The sequence below is a fragment of the Micromesistius poutassou genome, assembly GCF_964030765.1.
Source record: "Micromesistius poutassou genome assembly, chromosome: 6".
Classification (NCBI taxonomy): Eukaryota; Metazoa; Chordata; class Actinopteri; order Gadiformes; family Gadidae; genus Micromesistius; species Micromesistius poutassou.
In genome coordinates, this window is record NC_140276.1 from 5,622,851 (window position 1) to 5,645,094 (window position 22,244).

Here is a 22,244-nt window from a genome sequence, read left to right on the forward strand (position 1 = left end):
AATAAGACAATAATTTTTATTTACCAGACACGTCAATCATGTAAAAACAAGTGAAGGGAATTGAATTAAATACTTATTAATCACAGTGTTATCAACAAAACAAGGGCAACATAAATAGGAATTCCATAAATGGCATAGTACAGTATTGATATACATGATGCTTGATTAATAGATTGATCACATCGTTCCGATCCGATTAATGTTATCCTTGGAAATGATACAAACGATAAGCAAACGCTGACTTACCTCAAGCGACTATCGGCCTCATTCTGGTAGGTTTAAAATGATTTGCAAAACACATGGAGCCAATGTGTCTCATCCAAAAGCCTCAGTCATTTTTCCCTTTAAAAACATCCTACACTTCATTTCAACATTAATGACATGAAATGACATGATATGACATCACCCATGAATAACCAATCATATACATTCTTGCTTCCCAGTGTTTCTGAGTCATTCAGAGCAATAAACTACACCGAGACTGTCCATGGATACATCGTCAGATTTGGTTTATACCAAATCTAAATTAAATGATTTGGAGTTAGTGCCGTTTTACATTGATCATGAAAATGCATCTCAATGGAAAATATATATATTAGGGAGTCTTTCAAACTAAAAGGACAGCATTTACTGTTCTACATTTACTGGATCGATGCTCTTGGCATATTCACAATAGTTCTCTTAGGATGTCACACAACTTGATTATACCGTTCAATATATCAAATCACAACTCATTTAATTCTACAGATGGTATACCTTAAGTACTGTTGTATTGAACGACTCATTCATCATCTCCGGATCTAATCAAGAATAATACTGATGTTTAAAATCAAATATCTATACAGTTATATTTCAGAAACGTCGACTCTTGTCTTGCATACAGCACGATGACACAAATACATAATAGCATCACACATCCCTTTAACATAAAGAACCTCTCCCTATTTTGGCTTATCATCATTAAAACAAAATGACATTTTTCAGGCCTTGTTTAAAAAAAAAAAAATGCAGTCTTTCCGCAGCTGTTACAATTCAGATGAGCCTAAAAAAAGAACTATGGTGCAGTAATGTGTGATTAACTCTGTCATACGCCTTATTTCATGTGATAATGAGCCAGTGACTGCAGAAGTAGCAGACTAGACTGCTGCACAAACCAACTGTCACAGCCAAAAAGTAGACGTGACTACAAAGAGTAGAGGGTGAGGGATTTGGTTCAAATAAATAATAAAATAATAATAGTGTTGTTTTGTCTTTGCACAAGGAATGGACAGTATGTAAAAGAAAAGCTCTTGATTCCCTTTAAAGAAGTGATATTTCCAGAGAGATCTGCAGAACCTTGATCCCAGAGTGCACTGTAACACTCTCGTTTCACTCTTGCTCGGAGACGAGAAAAAAAACAACTCCCTCTTTGCCATCGGTGCATATTTCCGCAACACCTACACATTTCCCCCACTCCCCGACTGATTGGGAGAGTTTGAAAAGTTTACCGTAATCATCATCATCATCATCATCATCGTTACTTCAGAGCCCGAGGGTGTGTCAGCCAGTTTACCCTGTAGTACATCGGCGCTGTTGCCACGGATACCGCAACGTGTTTATGTTAAGGCACTGTTACTGTGTGACTTTAGTACGGCGACTTATCAACAGCAACCTGGCCTTGCGCTCTCGCATACCCAAAGCGAACACTGTGACTGTTCAGATGCCAGCGCTGGATGTGGTGAACATTGCACAACCACGACAGATCAATGACATCACTCCCCTTGACATGTATATAAAAATGGAAAGACGGCAGTCAACGTTAAATCGGAAAGGAAATCCAAAGTTTGAGAATAACAGTAGTAATTGCAGCAATACCAGATTACAAAGTACAATTGATCTAGAAGGGACGTTCACTGAGATATTTCTCGGTATCTCAGTTCAGACCCCCCCCTCCCCCCTCCCCCCCGATTACTAGACATCATCATAGTGCACAGACAGACTTATGTTTACTAGTGTAGGTGCACAACTGGACTCTACACTAATAACTAATCACAGAGCAACTATTAAAACCATGGATTGCATAGGGTAGGTTCTGTATGCACTGGGGGAGAAAACAAGGCCGGGGATGAATGTATGGCGGTTAATGATGTACACGTGTCCAGGGAAGAAACATTGTCTTGGGAGACACTTGCAATCCTAAGAGAGTATATAGGAACTGGCCTTGTACAATAGGAGTCATCACAGCTATAATAAATAAAGTATCATTGACAATCAGTAGAGTAAACCCATAGACAACGTGTGGCCACTGTTGTACTGTTTTTTTTTGTCTTTTGCTTTTGTTTTTGTATTTTTAAGTTCAAGTTCCACGAGTGTTCTACCTATGTCTTTTCCATGCAATGCTCAAGGGACCTAAGGAAGTGTCTGTCTTTTCCCTGTTATATTACACACACACACACACACACACACACACACACACACACACACACACACACACACACACACACACACACACACACACACCTCCCCCCAACACACTGAGCGAAACAGTCCATCATCCAGTCCCGCCGCAGCCGCTGTTTGGAAGTTAGACGAGGAGAAGGGGCTGCGACGTCCGAGCTGAGGCTCCAGTGTAAAGTAGGGCAGGACTTCAGAGAACTCATTAGTCACCTGCACCACAATGTGGAAAATCTGGATTATTATCCCCGTCCTAGTTCCTTGTTGGAAGGAGGCCCGGCTGATAGAAGGGAAAGCGTCGGAGTGGGGGGGGGTTGGGGAGGAGTTGAGGAGGGGGGGGGAGGCAGAGCGGACCAGAGCGGACATCTCCCCGCTCTGCATCACGTAGCTAGTGCGCGGGCGCCTTGGCGATGGACGCCTCTACGTCGGTCTCGGGCGAGGCGAGGGGCGGGACCTTGTGGGCGGTTGACTCCTCCTCCGTGAGGGAAGTGCTTATCTCTGTGGAGGTGGCGATGCTGGGCTTGGCGTCGTCAGGCGTCTGCTCGTTGGGGATGAGCGGGGCCGTGGGTTTCTGTGCGCGAGAGGAGAGACATGTCAACAGAAATAAAAGTGCCGGGGGGGAAATTCTCAAAGAAAGGAAATCTGCCCCCGTTTTGAAAATCGGCCTCTTCTGACATCACAAGTGGGCGAGTCCACCTAGATGCATGACGGATAGATGAGCAACGTTTGCTACAGTCCACTAGGCAGGCAGGCTGTTCTATCCGGGACACATCTCGGTGGACACGCCCACTTGAGATTTTCAAAACGGCCTGTAACGGCTAATCACACTCACACCTGGTGGTATAATATGTCACCTTTAAATAAATCCTCTTCTTGTTCTATAAAAAAAACTAAACATTCTCCTAACGTCACCTCCACAAAGCACCTTGAATTTTTTTATTTTCAAGGCTGTTTGCATTGTACAATTTTCTGTTGAACTGCTTGCATCCATTTTATACCTTCATGGAGTATATATAGAACAGATCAGATTACCGGCAGCAGTCACTGCAGTGCAAGGAAAGAAATTAGTTTTTTCCTGCAGCTTTACCTACCTTACGTGTGTGTGTGTGTGTGTGTGTGTGTGTGTGTGTGTGTGTGTGTGTGTGTGTGTGTGTGTGTGTGTGTGTGTGTGTGTGTGTGTGCATGTATCTGTGTTTGCGTGTGTGATGGCTTACTGTGGTCTGTGGTACTGTGCTGTCGCTGGTGGAGGAGGGGGTGGCAGGGGTCGTAAGAGACGGCGAATCGTCCTGCTGCATCACTCCTCGTCTGTCCAGAACACTGGTGAAAAAACACAGTAAGAAACACCTAGTCAGTAAACATCCTATTCTTTTATTCAACAGAGGATGGAGAAGGCATGGCTCAGCAGAAAACCCTTAAAAGCCTTTTGCTGTTGCAGTAGTGCACTTTTATGACGTTATTAGCTTATATGCTTTTATGATGTTATGCTATTAGTATCACACACGTGTGCAGATATTTAATTAAAGCAAACAAAATAGATATTTTCTTTCATACAGAAACTGCTTTAATTTAATCAACATTTATCTTTTGTTATCGTTACCATAGCCCAGCCGCCTGGCTGCTGCAAGACAACTTGCTCTCTGTGCTGGGTGGACTGGTTGCTTACCTCGGGTACGTGGGTCCACAGAGGATTTCAGAGCAGTTCTTCATGATGTTCTTGTGGCTGTAGGGGTTCTGCACTCGGTTCTTCCCAGACCATGAGCCTTTGATCTAGGGACGAACACACACACACACACACACACACACACACACACACTCTGTTAGGAAAATTGATTTTCTGACAGCAGACTCCACCCTCACTTTATCTCCAACAGCATAACAAATCCTCACAAAGGAATGTCCAGGCAACAGGAGACCAATCAATTATTCCAAACATAGCAAATAGCCAGTCCATGCTTCTGAAAGGCTCCTTTCGTGTCTGCATACCTGCATTCAAAATCAGTTACACTTTTAGCAACGTGTTCCTTAAGGCTTGGCTTTGACCTACAAAAAGGCTCTGGTAATGAGGTCTGGCTGGAGGGGAATATTCAACGCTACCTGTGTGAAGAATACCACGCATCCCAATGATAAGACGACTTGAATACTTAAAATAGATAATTCTCCTTTGTGGACAACTATTTTCCTTTGGCTGACTATTTTCATTGCACACCATATCTCTTCAGACTATACCCTTCAGAAAAAACACACTTAAAGCAAGCACTTAAATACTATATAATATAATAATGTAAATCAATACACCCACTCCATAGCATCCCTTCCAAATAGCAGCATTTCAACTCAAGGGAGAACCACATAGAAACAAACCATTAAAAATAAAATACAGATCTCCCGCCTATAGAGATAAAAAAATGACTACTTATGGGAGCATTTGTTTGTATGAACATGTGGTGGACACAGACATCGTCCACAAGAGAGACCCCCACCAGACACAGCACTCAAGGTGCCCCCTCTCTGTCAAGCCCTCCCTCCCTCCCTCCATCAGTCCCTCTATCTCCTGTCCTCTCCTCCCTTCTCTGCTTCTCCCTCCGATCCTTTGGCAGCCATCCCAACCCCTGTAGGAATTGACGTGTCTATTATTAGACCAATCAGTGTTATAGATAGGCTTGGGATGGGCAGGATTGGTCTTCAATGTTATTGTTATTCTAATGGGTGTATTTGGTTTCATCACTGGTGTGGGGAAATTTAAAGGAAAAGACGCAAAAAAAAACAACAACAGAGGAAGCCATTATCTTAAACCACCCATTACCGGTTTAAAATGATAAAAACATAAAGACTCAAACCAGGCACGCCCGTCGCAGAGAACGGAGGATGATGAATTAGTTATTAGGAGGAGCGGAGGAGGAGCAGGAGGATTAGGAGGAGAGAATCTGAAGTCTACAACCTTCCATGTCTGCACTAACTCCCGGAGCTTGTGTCAAAGAAATTGGGCTAACAAAGCCCTAGACAAAACCCAGCAGTACTTATACTTAGTTACTACATAATTGCTATGTAGTAACTACATAATTACTACATACTCACTACATAAACAGTCACTGGTTGTAATCTCATTTCTCTTCTCCTCTCATTTGTCTGCATTTTTACATTTAGCATCCGTGATGTATGCCTACATGCATTGTTTCCCCATTCATCATTTGTCTGCAATCAACCTTTATTAAACAACCTATTCAAACATTTCAATCATATTTTAACTCAGACATTAAAATATTATACAGTTATGAATATATATATAAAACAGTCGATGACATCGTCAGCCATAGGTGAGAGAAAGAAAGGCTGAGAAAGAATTTAGATTAGCTAGGAAAAACTATTGCTCAAACACACTAAATAAATTCAGAAGTATTCTCTCAATACAAATGTATTGCTTTGTGCTTCTTTAAGCTCGACCACAGCAGCTCTGTTGTCAGGGAAACAAGTCGGTTACCTTTTGAACTTCCAAATGTTTACACAACTATGCGTGTTTATCTTTCCAACCATGAAGGCAATGGACTACACTACACACTTACTGTACTCCCCTCTAATCCCCCTAGACATATTAATGATCGTAATACACACACACACCCCTCATAAAGCACCCACTAATGTCCTAATAAACCCACGTTGTTTTGAGATTATAAACAAGCACTGACGGGCTGCAGTTAATTATAGGAGAGTGTGAGCTTACGTCCTCATTGGTGGTCTGGTTGAGGGAGATCAGATAGGTGTGGAAGCCGGTCAGGCCAACCACCGACCAGAGGGTGAAGAAACAGACGAGCACCTCCAACACAGTGGCTTTACATTAAGAAAACCACTTGGACATAGGAGATGGAGAACACTTTGCACGCATGCATTAACAGAGACATATGTTAATGATAATAAGTTAATATCCGTTTGTATATGAATAATAAGTGCTATGTATAATAAGGGCCCGTATTTTACCGGCAGGTAGGATGTTGATTAGCCATTACAAGCCATGTCAAAATTGACCCTCTAGTGACATCACAAGCGGGAGTGTCCACCCAGATGTGTGATGGATAGAACAGTTGGTGCAGTCCACTGGATAGGATGGTAGGCGGAGCAGTTATTAATCATCTACAAATGTATATGAATGTTTTGATAATGATTGGTTATCCTTTTTTCTTGCTTCACACACAGAACAACTGGTTAAGGTTTTGGGCAGTTGCCTCAAGGATATGTTCCAGGGGTTTCCTTCAAAGCGTTCAGAAATCCAGAGTCCACCGAGCCTGTGAAGGAGAACACACACACACACACACACACACACACACACACACACACACACACACACACACACACACACACACACACACCTTTAATGATTGTAAAGAGGAACCTGCCTGGTTCTCCGATACACAGCATTCCAGCAGTATGGCAACACTAGCTGCATTGTTGTCGTCCTGTGTACGTGCTTATTAATTTGAATGTAAATTAGTTCCCTTGCTAATAGCTTCCCAGTTCTCAACAATAGGGCATTGACAAAAGCATAACCTGATGTCACGCAGTCACTCTTCCTCTCAAGTGACATCACACTTCTCGGGGAGCACAGCCTTAAAATAGGCTGTGGTTTAATATTTAACATATATGGATTTGTACCTTCCTTTGTGAAGGTATGTGTATCTGGCTGGCAAGATAGTGTCACACACGGTTGTTCTTGTTTTGTCACATTCCTGCAGCTGCGTTTGTCCAATCCTTCCATAAAGGTCTGTGAGCATGAGCCAGTTTTTCTTGTAATCATCAGTCATGAAGAAACCCATTGTCAAATAATGACTCTTCTTTACAGTCCCACTTGTGTGAAGTCAGGAAAGAAAAAGCTTGCTCTCCTCAATTTCTGTGTGTACGGTTAGCATGCACCTTTCATTTGGTTCAAATGTATTTATCTCTTAAAACGCTTGACACACCGGCCTCCTGAAATACTTACGCATGACTACATGGACAATGTCGAAGGTGAAGATGTAGATGGTCAGCAGGGAGAGCGAAAGGGTGAAAAGGTAGAAGAAGCGGTAGTTCCGCTTGCCCACACAGTTTCCAACCCAGGGACAGTGGTGGTCGAAGCGGTCTGGAGACGGAAGGGAAAGGCAGAAGATGGGGATTAGAACAGCATCATACAAAGCACTGCCCCTACTGGTAGCAGAGGGCCATTACAACCACACACCTTAGCTCTAAGTTCAAAAGAGGGCAAACATCCAAACACACTGAATGTGGGGGATCTTAGAAGAACCTAGCTGAAAAGGCTTATACGTACAATTATTGATAATTTCACATAATCAAAAGCCTTTGATCAGGTTATTTTTGATTATGTCATATTTTTCCATCAGCGATAACAGAGTATCGTTTGTTGTCCAAATATAGCCTAACCGTTTCTCTATATATATACTTCTCCCTTCTCACTTCTCTTCTGCTTTCTTTTGCAAAAGACAGAGATGGGTCAGATGGCAACACTTTCAACACATGTTTCACACCTTCCCCATTGGGCAGCAGAGTTTCATAACACTAATAAACTTGGATATAAACACTTAGTTGAACCACCTTAAAAAGGGTGAAATACCACACAGATAATGCTGGAAATATGGCAACAACACCACACCCTCTCTTTCCAAACTGTTAATCATATACAACAGATTGACAAAACATGTAATATGCTTCAAAACCTCCCAAATAACACAAATTAAAAGGGTTGATTGTACTGCATGACGCAAGATACAATCTCCACCCTAAAAATATGCTAGATAAACAAGAGGGAAAGATATGCTTCTCGCAAGAAAGGAACCGAGAAGAAAACTGCTGCATCATCTGCTCACTGTGTGTGTGTGTGTGTGTGTGCTCAACACAAACAGCCCAGTGTTCTCGATGACTGGGCAGTGGCTGACCGAGGCTCTTCTGTAAGACTCATCATGGTCTATGTTACCTGTGAAGCCGCACACTCTTCATACCCCTCTCAGATGCCAATCACTGGCAGGAAATAGTGTAAAGATGGCTTCAGGGGGTGTGGCTCCACGAACGCACAGTGATTCCAGGGACCACAGTGAGCAGAGTGCACAGGCATCACAGTGAGCAGAGTGCACAGGGATCACAGTGAGGAGAGATCACAGAGGATCCTCCTGGAAGTAGGCGCCAGGGCAGCAGTCATTGAGCTCCAGGGAGGTGTGGCTCCACAAACGCACAGTGATTCCAGGGACCACAGTGAGCAGAGTACACAGGCATCACAGGGATCATAGGGTTCATAGGAATCAAAGTGAGCCGAGATCACAGAGATCATAGGGATCACAGTGAGCGGAGATCACAGGGGATCATAGGGATCACAGTGAGCCGAGATCACAGAGATCAAAGTGAGCCGAGATCACAGAGATCATAGGGATCATAGGGATCACAGTGAGCAGAGATCACGGGGGATCCTCCTGGTAGGACCCGGGGCAGCAGTCATTGAGCTCCATCACCCCTTCCTAGGTAGTTCCAGTCTCAGACCCCCAGTCCCCCAATCCCAAAGGTGTTAAGACTTTGGTTTTATGGTTAATATTAGGTTTTAGTGTTTGGTATAGGGGTTGGTTGTACGGTTAGGGTTTGGTTTTACGGTTAGGTTTGGGTTCTGGGTTAGATTTGAGGGTTTAGGGTTAGGTTTAGTGTATAGGGGTTAGCTTTGGTTGCAGAGTAAGGGCTACGTTTTAGGGCTAAGCTTAAGGGGAAGGGATTGGTTTTATGGATAGATTGTATGGTTAAGATAAGGGGTTGGTTTTGGTTACAGAGTTACGGTTTGTTTTTAGGGTTAGGGTTAACCAAACCCTCACCCCAAACCCAACTCTCCAACCAAAACCTACTCTGGTTTTTAGATGTTAGGCCTTGTTTTTAGGGTTAGGTTTTGTGTTCGTTTTAAGGATAAGGGTTTGGTTTTAGGGCTAGGCCTCCTGTTCCTGATAAGCTACCCCAGACACTCCCCTCACATTGACCGCTTCTGACGTCAAAATCAGTCCCCGGCACACCCAGGTTCAGAGCCTTACCGACGCAGTTGTCACAGATGCTGCAGTGGGAGGCGCGCGGGGGCCGGAAGATCTTGCAGGTGTAGCAGTACTTGAGCTTCACGATCTGGTTGTTGATCTGGACGTTACGGATGCGTGGCGGGGGCCGCTGGCCCGCCGGGACGTTCCCATTTGCTGCCTCTGTTCAAAAAAATTATAAATTAAATGTTATCTTTAATTCATCATTCGATATCGATATCTCGACATTCGGTTTAATACAAACACACTCAAGGGCCTATTTGATGTTGCATAATCGAAACACCCATGTGACCTGGAAGTATGGTCTAGTCATTTACAATAACACCGGGCACCATTAAACAGTTAGCGTTCCGCCCTATTGATTGTCGGGCATTTTAATCCACTCTTCTATCTTTGTAAAGCCAAACGATCCGACCTATGCCAAAAATAAATATCATCAAGACTATTTAGAAATACACTCTTTGCTCAGTAAATACATTTACACACCAGACCAGCTAACTCCTGACAACTTCCACCAATGAGAACATAACAAGAACAAAATAACAACCGTGTACTCCAATCAAGTTCCACTGTCTCTCTATTATGGGCACTTTGAGAGCAAGAGAGGCTCATAAAACAGGTCACAGCACCCTCTGATCGGATTTTGTTTAATGTAGCACAAGACAACAGATTTGTTTCCTCCCCCCCCCATCATGGATTCAGAGTAGGTGAGGATGCAGCCATGCGATGGGGACAGCTGAACAGGAAGTCATGAGTCATCACCCGTGCGGAATGAGGCCGGCACTGTGGCTCAGTCTCCTGGTGCCCATTCAACTGAGCCCATTATGGATTCCAAGTGTGTCTGTGTGTATTAGCATTCCCCCCCACCGGACCACTAACTCACCAACAGGATAAAGTGGCAGTGTAGTGCAGGCATCATCAGTCTGTCTGCCTCTGAACCCAGACAGATGTGATCTGGGTCACTCACAACAATCCCCGCTATGCCTTGCCGGACGTAAGCAGGCCATTGGTACGCGGACATGGCCTCTATGGCAACCGTTAGACACCGGTGAATTTAGTCTCTTTGTTTTTTTGTGGCTCCGTTTTGGAGAGTTGGAAAAATTACACATTTGTTAACACCTCTCACACGGCCGTGTGGCACCTTTTTAAACAACGGTTTGTTATTTTTGGAGGGGGTTGGTTTTGGGCCACTTGACAAGTTGGTGTAGGATGCAAAACAAAATAAGCTGTAAAATACAATGGTAAAAAGGGTTGTTATTTGTTAGACACCAGATGGTTACTCCAAGGTCATTCCAAAAAAACAACAACCAGAAAGCCAAAAATATATTTTCTATTTGTGATAACACACTCTCCTCTGGTGCAGGCAACGCCCAGTGACCATCACTTGTCTACGATAGCTATTGATGGCTAGCTTACCACGGTGTGATTACCATCGATTTGTGTGTATGACTCACAGCTGCAACAAAAAGCATAGCATTTAGCTTCTGCTAGCCAGACCCCATCTCAGCGCGCAACCATAGCTGAACCTTCTGAACCTTCCAGAAGGTTCTCATAAAAGAGAGTGTCTCATAAAGCAGTGGATGGGTGTAAAGTAACACAGAATAAAAGATACCACCTAGATATACAGCTGTGTGTGGGGGAGGGAGGGAGGGAGGGATAGAGGGCACCAGGGGAATGGGAGACATGTCACTGCAGAGATGACAGGAGAGTCTGGACAAGCAAGGCAGCATCATAGAAAATTCAAAGAGCTGGAGATGGAGGGAAAAGGGAAAAAACTTTCTTGCCAATACATACAAGTTCTGGATGTCAGCCCAACGCGTGAGGTGTGCCTATGGTACTCTCTTTTAGCATCAGACTTATGAAGAACACCAAAAAGCTGAATTGAGCTTTGCATTCAAGGACTAGCAACCCACACAAAACTTTTTACATCCTTCAGCAAAACAGACATGAATAAATCAAGAGAACTCTGGCTCCATTCCTGTCCACAAAGCTGGCCAGGGTGCTTAACAATTTATGCCTCGGACATACTTTGTCTTTTTGGAAATGTAAATATTTTAGTCATTACAGCCAGATATTTGGCAAAGCAAATAATAGAAAACCAAGCATACACATGCATATACAGAAACTATTTATGGAAGAAACAATGACATCAATGAGAATTCCACAGCAACTATAAAGGTGTATAGAAATGTAATATATATATATATATATATATAAAAAAAATAATAATAATAAAAAATCTGTAGAAGAAAGCATAAAAGCAGGACTATTCCCACTCAAACCTTTTTTATTTTCCCTGAAAGGTGGAAAGCGCCTTTCACTCCTCAGACTCACCGATCTCCATCTCGATGAAGCTGGCCTCTTCTGGGAGCGCGCGCGGCAGAACCCCTGGATCACTGAAGCTGGTTCTCAGCAGCATCGCCATAACGAACAGGAAGAGGACCACTGCAAACACGGGTATGGTGGGAGACAGGTGGACAGCCAGGTACGGGCATCTGCAGGAACAGAATTGTGAGTTTGAATAAAATTCAAACTCACATTTTCACGGTTGTTGTTGTTTCAAAGGGTTATTGTTACTCCATGTTGGCCACTGATATGAACATTCACACCACAATTCATACATTCAATCACTCTTATTGAATATAACATATTAGAAACATTATTATGGATTCCATTTTGCATTGACCAAATTGTAGAATGCATAAAGGATTTAGAGGCGAAAGGATGTTGCACTTGTAGCCAACCATGATAGAATACTCTTGCTCTCAGCAACTGCAAGCCATGAAGTGCATTTGCATATTTCATTGGTTGTGTTCCAATGAGTTTGCAGTCGTTGACAATCAACATGGGTGCTTTTAAAGGCCTGTTCTTTGTGGCTGATCAACAAGGAACGGCACTGCGGTACAAAGAGCAACAACAGCACCGCACGCTAGCTTCCCCGTACAACACTAATGTCATGCCACAGGAGGATAAGATGCCAGATCAACAAAACACTGGGACACTAGGGATGGTGTGTGTGTGTGTGTGTGTGTGTGTGTGTGTGTGTGTGTGTGTGTGTGTGTGTGTGTGTGTGTGTGTGTGTGTGTGTGTGTGTGTGTGTGTGTGTGCACCAGCTGGCCTACAGAGAAGCAGGCCAGTGGTATGAGACCTGAATTGAAAATTATCACAGGATACTATTAGTATTGTTAATTATATATTTTTGTATATTTATTTTTACAACAAAAATATCCAACCCCATTTTGGTTGCTTGTTGTTGTTATCGGCAACATTGGGTTGAAAAGACACATTATTTATACGTTTGGACTTTAATTGGATGTATTTGAATCATTGTGGACTTTTCTTGTAGACTGGTCATTCGGACAAGAAGCTAACAAAGAGACACAAACAAATAAGGAAGTTTTAAAAGATTGCAGAACAATTGTTACACACCCATGCAGAATAACAAAGTCTGCCTTGCTGTGCGCTGCAGATGAGAGCAGTTTCAGTCAGCATACCAGAGCACAATAGCAATGGCAGCTACCAGACTGGTCTGATTGGTTTCCCCTACCTACCAGGTTGAGTTCAGGCATTCACACATAGATCAAACCTTGATTACTTGTCCACTGATCCCCATCGGTGTTAAAGGTACTATAGGTACTGTATGGGAACAGAGGCAGCCGGGGTGGGGAGCGGTTGATGGTGTAATGTCTGGGCTGATGACACTGAAAACACTTAAAGGCACACTTTATCATGACTTCCCATCAGGACTCCCCATCCTTCCTGGATGCAAACAGTTCACAGTTTACAAGAATAACTTCATCTGTATGTTCAGCAACAAGCTACAGACCACAACCATAAAAGCAGGCCCCCTTTATTACATGTGGTTCTTATTTCTCCAGCAATCACACAGTACAACTTTAACACTCAACTCAAATGTATTAATATTCCCTTAACTCCATTAATTAAAAGTGCTCTCCCCCCTTCTTAACAGCCCGAATTGAGATTTCCTCTGAAAATATAGAGCAGCCAAAATGATAATTGAAAACACTGTACTAGCATGTACAATACATATATGCAAATCAATTCATAAAGCCTGTGTTGTTTATAGCTCATGATGCGAACGATAGTGCAACCTGAGTGAATGCATATGATAGTGAGTTTTGGCAACGTGTTCAACATACTGCCCTATAATCGGGGGTTGTTAAGGTGTTCAATACAAAGCAAGGCCGACTCAATACCTCTCCAGAATCGCCAATAGGTCACTGTCAGAAAGTGTGCTGGAGCCCAGTATTAACTCTGGGTAGGGAGTAGGGTGCCGGGGTCATTGTATCACCAATTTAATCTACACTTAGATAAATTGGATTTCCACACAGCGCAGCAATGATGGTGAAAGAGCTATAGAAACAGGGCCGGATTTAATGAAATCTTCTCAACAGAACACATGATGTAACTGAATCCAAACGCCCGTCAATGTCAGATGACATGGCTTAGTGGCGTATAGGGCGCTGTCTATCCTTTATTAATACTTAACATTGGAAGCTGCTGTTGAGCTTCCTGAATCCCATTCTGAATGAATTATGCACTGGCTGTGTGAGGGCGGTCACGTCCTGCCTTTTATAAGAACACTCGTAATGCATTCTCTCTATCTTGGGCGTGTCCATCTGTTTCTAGGCCAAACTTGGGAAAATGCTAACTATAATGTGAAATAAATGGGTTTAAAATAAAATACATTGTTACGCCCTCCTATTCAGATTAAATAGAACACTAAAAGGAAAACACATTTAAAATATCCTTCTATTCAAACTGCCAACAGACAAGAGTCTAGTGTTACGGTTATATAATTTGGTTATATAACTCTATAACCATGGAGGTAACCAAAAGGCAAATGATGACTTTCCTGTTTATACTATGGCTCTAAGTCTTACTAGGGAGCTAGAAAGGTTTATCTGGATATGTATGGAATGCAATTTTAGTCAATATAGTTAAATTAATAAAGATATGAATACATTTTTTTAATTCTTTTAAAAAAGGAACATTTTCCAAATGACTAGGGACTTTTACATACATATTACATATGTCCACATTTATTTATTTCAGGTGACTTTTATTTAGTAATTCAAAATTTATTTTAGTTCCCAGCTCTTTTTATTTCCATCAGTTATTTTCCAATAAGTTGGGCGTGGTTATCTCAGACCAAAGCAACAGCACCGGAACAGCACTAACCACCTGCCCACTGTCGGGCATAGTATGTGAAGGTTATCATAGTCCCCTAAAATAAAATAAATATAGAATGATGAGATAAAAGTCACCTGAAATAAATAAAAGGTAATCCTTTGAAAAACCTATTTTAAAATACAACCTTATTTATTTATTTACTTAACTATATTGACTCATTTATATATTTTTTATTTTCATTAATTTATATTTGTATTGCCTTATTTATATCATAGCCATATTTATTTCTTAGACTGATTTATTTATGCATTTATTAAATATTGACTTAAATAGCATTCCATATGCATGTAGCTGTAACTCGATGCACTTGAATTTGAACTTTATACTGCCAATCCACGTGGCAACAATCTGTTATCCATCAGATCCAACATCTGCATTACTGAAATACCATGATATATGTGAGAGATTATTCATTAATAAGTAGAAGATATGCATAAGATTAACCGTGTTACATCATCAGTGGCCAGGCCAGCTGAGCCAGGTTCATCAGCAGTAAAAGAGCAGGGCTTATAGTTGGAATGGGAAACTGAGAACTGAATCTGGTCATAATAACGACATGAGGCCAGGGAAGATATACATTAACTGCCATTTGCAGCAACACAAGAGCCAGAGTTGCATACACACTTTTGGAAAAATCAATGCAGGCTTCATGATGCCGTCCATAATAGAATACTTATCTGAAAGGAAAAACCAGTTGAGGCTCAAATATCAGCCCTTGATTTTACAAGCTCTGATTTCACTAGCTCTTATAAATTCATGCTGGTAAACTGACATCCAAGTAGAAATCTCTAAGTTGACAAAGGTGTTGTTTACATGTGCGTCCATCTATTACAAAGTCAAATGGGGGATCAGACTAAATCTATCCAATCTGTACAATCTGCCACATCCATTGTACATAGTTATTTTGTAGAGAAATATATGTATATCAATTTTTGAGGGTTGAGTTTACAGCACACTCCTACACAATGCTCTGTAGGCTGTCTGAGAACAAAGACTGTTGCAGAGCACTGCTACAGTTAATGAGCTCTCCTCCGAGCCACTGGTGACTGGCTGGTTAGAGTCATTCAGGAGCTGCTTCTCGATTGGTCGACTGGGGCAACACGGGCAGGGACAGATGGATGAGAGAATAGAGCGGCCGTAACAGTGATCATTCTCTTGATAACCAACAGCTCAAGATTCTGGGGTAGAAAGACAGATGAGCCATAAATGTGTGAACGCAGGCACACACACCCACACCCACACAGGTGCTGAGCAGGTAATATCCTGTCTGGGATACATTCAATGAACCATGAAATGTACTGCCATCAGCCACAAGGTCTAGCACTCCTTCAGTAGCATATAAAAGCCTATTCCCATACATATGAACTGATTTGTACATTTAAAAACACAAAGTGGAATGGATACCAGGGTAAAAGTCATTATAGACATATTTCCGTATAATAATTTGTTGGGTAAATCGTATTTCGTCTTTACGATTTGTGCATCTGGTTTCCACAAATTAGCAGTCGTGATATCCATTCCCAGATAATGGGAGGGGACTGTGGTGGTGGAGACAGCTTGTAAGGAGAGAGAGGATTTCTGCTTGGATGTTATTGGCCATCGTCCAGCCGACCACAGAAGGCCCCACCCACTACTGCTACAAACCATATTGAAATTGTACATTTGACCAAATTATAATAATCCTAATATTCAACCAATGCAATGGCCCTTTGAAATTAAAATGGATGGTCAGGGCTTATAGTGTTATAGGATCACCTTGCCAGTATTGTATGATCTGAAACATCTACCCCAAACTTCTATTCTGTATGGGGATTTGAAAGCCCTTTATCACCACAAGGCCTCCTCCATGCAGGCCTCAGTGCTTAGCATGGGCAGCACCCGCAACCTAGACTCTTCCTTTGCCCCCCCCCCCCCCCCAAGCTAGACAACTGCTCCTTCTGTCCAGACTCAACCAGGATACTGCCATCATTGTGCTGGCTGAACTGGAAGTGATTGGATGGGCCTTTGGGCTCCAGCCTTCTTTTCTGGTTGTTAACACTTTTTGCTGTTTTATTTATGCAGGCAAAGTGATGCACCGTTACAAATCAGGAGACCATCGCATCTACGCATATTAATATGTAAGACAAATAAAAAATATATGTAAAAGGAAAAATTAAAGAAAAATTATGGTTAGTGGGGGGATCTAAGCTATAGAGAGCGGATCTGTCCTTTAAGCATTACAACGATTCAAATTGTACATCCCTGCCATCAAATGCAACATGCTGTATGTGAGACAAATAGTGTTATGTTGTCCTAGCAGCTCTTTTGAGTTGTACTCCTGCGTTAAGATTGAAATGCTGAGACAACAAAATCTCAGGTTGCCTCTCATTGGACAGCTCAGGGAAACTCGATACGAGATGCTGTGGCCTGCAGTAGGCTTACACCTGCAAAGCAAGGAATAAGGCCCGAACGGGTCTTGAGAATTAAAACAAATAAACAAACCCAATAGATTGTTTTGCTTGTTTGTCTTATGGGAGATGGATAGAAAAAAATAATGGAATAAGTAACAAAACAAAACAAAAAAATCTGTGACAATCAACACAGCGTCCCAAGATCCAGGTAGAGTTAGGCTACCACAAAAAACAACATATAACAGACAGGTGTAACGCAGTGACTTACTCGAAGGCAAAGAAGAGAGCGCAGGTTCCAACGATGAGGAACAGCGTCAGATAGAAGACGCCTTTCTGTCGCGCCATCATCACACGTCCATCACAGCAGAACGTGTTTTTACCAGGGAGCTTTTCCCATTTTCGCACCTTTCGCGTTATCATCACGGCCGACATGATGCTGGTTGAAATCAACGTCCACGGACAACGGGTCCTTTTGGTAGGCTAACGGGTGGCCTATCTTACCAAAGAAATAGGTCTCTAACGCGAATATCCAAAGAGATGGGAGGCTGGGGCTTGCGCAGATTTAGCCAAAGGGGTATCTAATAACCTATTCCCTTTACATGAAAAGTCCCGAATCCTTGAAGTAATATCTGGGGATGATGCTAAACTGAAAAGGGTTGTACCCTGGGCAATTTAACTAGTAGTGCTGAATAAAAACGCCATAAAATCCATTCAAGGCAAATCGGGGATTGTTTCTGTAATAATAACGATCTCCCTTCTAAGACATGGTTATGAAGCATGTTCTTCGGTTTCTTGTGTCGCACGCTGATCTTCCTTTAATCCATTTTCTAGACTCCACGTTATTTTCTCTTACTGTATTGGCACGGCCCCCCGCCGTGATATCAGAAGATAGCCCACGAACCGTTTACAGTCAATTAAACCAGACAACTGTAGCCTACGTCAATGGCAGGATCACATCCAAAGGCTTGCGGAAAAATGTTTCCCAGAGACACAAAAATATCCCGTCCCGGTTCCTGCATTGAAACAGTGGACCTTGACCGGTTGACATTCATATCATCTTGATAAATCATAAACGATCACACACACCACTACCACCGCTGTTTCATTAATACGACTACAAACGTGTCTTCGAGCACGGCGACCGGGTCCAATTAAAAAAATGCTTATTTATTCTGTTTTAAAAGGCTGTTTTAAAACTAAAAATAATCACAGCCTATATACAGAAACGCTTTTGTCGCGCTTTCCCGCAGGATCCGAGGTCTTGTTTTAGTCAATGGCAGCAGGAAACACGCCTAGATTGAAATGTATCATCTTAAAGGGCCAGCACAGGTGGAACAATACAACAACATGTCGGTCTTGCTTCAAATACTGCCGTAGGCCCTGACATAGACCCCCCACAGACATACAAAACGGTGAATTCAAGGAAACAACGCTAACATCACATCGTTTACAATGAATATTAATGAACGATGACATTTCCCTATGTTGTTAACGCTTGCTTTACCATTAGCATTAAACAGACTCATGGCCTATGCTCACTCAAAGCATGCAGCAGATGTTATTATTTAGATCCATGTACATTTTTCCTGGATCAATTTTGTTTAACATTATTTTGCAGAAGTAGAGGACCCTGCAACCCTGCGGTGTGTGTGTGTGTGTGTGTGTGTGTGTGTGTGTGTGTGTGTGTGTGTGTGTGTGTGTGTGTGTGTGTGTGTGTGTGTTATACAATTGACTGTGTAACTCTATGAGCTTGCATGAGTATTGTGCATATGTACATTTGCACACATGTGCAATGTGTGCAAGTTTGCACACATGTGTGTAAGTGTGTATGTTCCTTCAATCTGCCAAAAAGTAATGGTTAATAACATGTTCACAATTAAAGTCCAACTAAAATTATCAATAGATTTAAATAGAAGGCATCATCAGGATAGCTGCTAAAACTGAATTTAGAAGGTTGGACTCGTATTGTCCCACAAGATAATATGTTGATTAACATCAATGTCTGAAAGAGTGAGTCAAGACATTTAATCACTTGACTCACAATCATCACTTGGCAAGGTTTATTCGTTTGATTAAGATTTCTAAACCTTATCTGAAAAAATGAATTCACATAGTTTTACAAGAATCAATAGGCCTTAAATAATCTGCTGTGTATGTGTATCCTATATGGTTGGTCTACACACAATTTTGACTGAATGAGGGGACAATTATAATGAATGCACAAATACAAATATGAACACATTTCTCACAAATGTCTTTTTTTAAACTGCTAGTTTATTAAATTGTAATTATTAATAATAATATTAATAGTTACTCTAGACAGCAGTAAATATCCTACTACCTTTCCAACATCACCTATAAAGTAGGTAAAGGTAACTGCTGACATAATATTTAGATTGAAAGGTCAAAATCAAAAGTTCATGTTTTGCTGATTTGAGGAGTGGACTGAACATAGAATGTTTTTTCTGTGAATAAATGGAAAGAACTAGGCTTATTTACATCATGTCATATTGTGTATTATGGTGCATCTCTTTATAAATGGGAGCCTCCATGCATACTGCAGGCAGGTGTATGTTATTGTTTATCTCCTGGCTCCGCCCACCCTTTATCGAGGCCAAATCCTACATGCAAGTGGACCTAAGGTCTTACGAAAGGAATTTGTGATTTACTGTAAATTGACCGATGACAGCTTATAAGATAGGATTATGCAAATATTAATAATAATAGAGAAAAGTCTGTTTGTATTTCGAAATTAGTCTGTTGAACATGATCGTCTGACTAGAAACCCTGTGTAGTTGTGGGTCCATTATACGTAGCTCTTAAACCACGTTGACTGACTCATCGTCACAACATTCTAAATCGTTTCATTGTATGACTGGACTGCGTTCCGTGCCTCTTTGTATCGCCATGTTACACACAACAATGGCGATTTGTAAGACTTATTTATATTCCAATATGTGTAGAAGCGAGGCTGGCTTGATATCATGGGTCATAGGAAGTACTGCAGTACTTCCTATGGCTTGATATCATGGGTCATTGGAAGTACTGGCTGGAACTCATGTTCAAGAGTTTCACATCAGGAGAAGGTTAATTGACAACAAGCAGATGCATTATATTCATATATGTTGATTGTGTACGTTTGAATGTCGTCCTATGTGTGTTTGTTTTTCAAAGCGAATATTTACACTCTATGCTGGACCCATATTTATGTTTTAGAAGTGCAATGATCGCACATGCTTTACCCATCCTGTCATCCAGTTTGACACAACCTGACCTGCAAACCCTCACACAATCAATAGATGTGGTTGGAGTTACACACTTGTATCATCCATTTATATCCATTTATACTTTTTTCAGAATACCCGCTTCGTATATTTTCAGTTGTCTTCCGTTGAGGCTAGAGCGGCGCACGTGATTGCCACCAAGCGTGGCTATCACAAAGCTAACCATTGCGGACGTCGCGGATCCTAAACAACGTCAATATTTAACCTAGAAACACTATGTCAAGCTTAAACGGTTAAGTTATTTCTTGTTACACTGGCGCTAAAATTATTAACCTATTGGAAATATGATTGTTATATCGGGCGTTTGTCTGTGGCGACCCCCGTTTATATGGCTAGAGGCTAGGTGCTTGCTACGTATGCGGTGTGTCCAGAGACAGATTCAGAACTCCGTCGGTGACCATGTTGCTAGGAGACCACAGCTGGGTGACGCATGTTGATGGAATCTGGTAACAAGGCTCTGATAAATTTAGAACATATTTAACACTGAAGATGTGACCCTGGTATTGTTTGCCTATGCACAAGTGGTTATTATAAAGAACCCAACACAATTACTGAATAAGATATACAGTATGTTGTCTTTAACTTATTTGTTATTTAAACAATATCATTTTATCAAACTGTCAAATATATCTATATATATATATTTTATATATTGTTACTGGTCTGTAGAATCTCCCGGCCAACACACTCAAGCACGCACGCACGCACACACACCAGACTGTGGTGCATTGGGGTCCCCAATGCATGGGGACATATACCGTCTAGTGATGGGTCGGTCGCGAACGAGCCGGTTCAAAGAGCCGGCTCTTTTAACGATGGGAGTCGGCTCCCGACTGCGAGCCGTTTCTTTTTTTCTTTTTGAATATAAAGTTTGCCTAGGCAGAATGATATGAAGATCTCTGTGCTACAGGTGCTCCATGCATGCTATGCGTGTGTGCACTGACTGACTGTCACATGCATGCATGCAACCAATCACGTGTGGATAGACAAGGATCATACCATTAAGCAAGCAGCGAATGAAAACAATCGGCTACGGCAATTTATTGATATTAGAAAATGTAATTTTTACTTTTGAATACTTCAGTACAAAGGATTTATTGCAATAATTTAAGTGATATATAGGCCTGCAAATACAAATTATAAGTCAAAACGGGCTACATTTGGCTGAATTATAAAAGGTATAAGTGGTTATACGAAGAGCCATTTGGGAGCCGAAAGAGCTGACTCTTGTTGGTGAGCCGATCCAAATGATCCGGCTCACTAAAAATAACCAAAATTCCCATCACTAATACCATGAGCCCCCCAGGTGAGTCATTGTTAATTTCTGTGTTATAATGACCAACAATTTTGAGCCATCACTCTGTGTTGTCTTTGTATTCGCTGTTCAGTGGAGTTCGACCGCGGTGCTCCATGTGCAGGCGAATGGCATTGGAGGGGCCTTCTTTTGGGCGTGTGCACGTGCTAGTGAGCGATATGCGTTGTGTGTGGAATGGGACCTGAATCCACCATATGCACCAGCCTCTCAATAATGGAGTCCAAATGGTCCATCGTGCCCCAGAGAACTGGGCAGCTTGGCTGGTGGCCTAGGCCACCAGGGGGGGCGCTTGACGACTGACAGCAGTTCCCCGGCGATCCCGGCCACTAGGGGTCAGCTGTCCTCTGTGGGCTCAGCCTTCGGTCAATGAGTGCCAAGGCACCTGCTCTGATGCTCCATCAAGCTCTGATTCTCACAGGCACTTTTGTGTCCCTGCCTGTTAGCTGTGTTTTGTGCTGTGTCTGTTGCCACAGTGGCCATTGGTCACTTGTTCTGCTTTATTAGGTATTCATGATGATGTTGCCATATTTGTTCTTATGTGTTAAAGTTTTGTTTAAGCAGTAGGAAG

General features: G+C 42.1%; 1 protein-coding gene across 1 annotated transcript; it reads right to left on the minus strand.

Annotated features, from left to right (window-relative positions):
• Positions 1-7: 7 nt before the first annotated feature.
• Positions 8-18,329, minus strand: zdhhc9 (zDHHC palmitoyltransferase 9). The gene is made up of 9 exons (XM_084469283.1): positions 17,346-18,329; positions 11,808-11,968; positions 9,477-9,635; positions 7,403-7,540; positions 6,662-6,710; positions 6,152-6,254; positions 4,097-4,200; positions 3,648-3,750; positions 8-3,004 (listed from the first exon to the last, which is right to left on the minus strand). Exons 1-9 carry the CDS (start codon positions 17,507-17,509, stop codon positions 2,822-2,824), a joined length of 1,164 nt encoding a protein of 387 aa, XP_084325409.1. The 5' UTR covers positions 17,510-18,329; the 3' UTR covers positions 8-2,821.
• Positions 18,330-22,244: the final 3,915 nt, after the last annotated feature.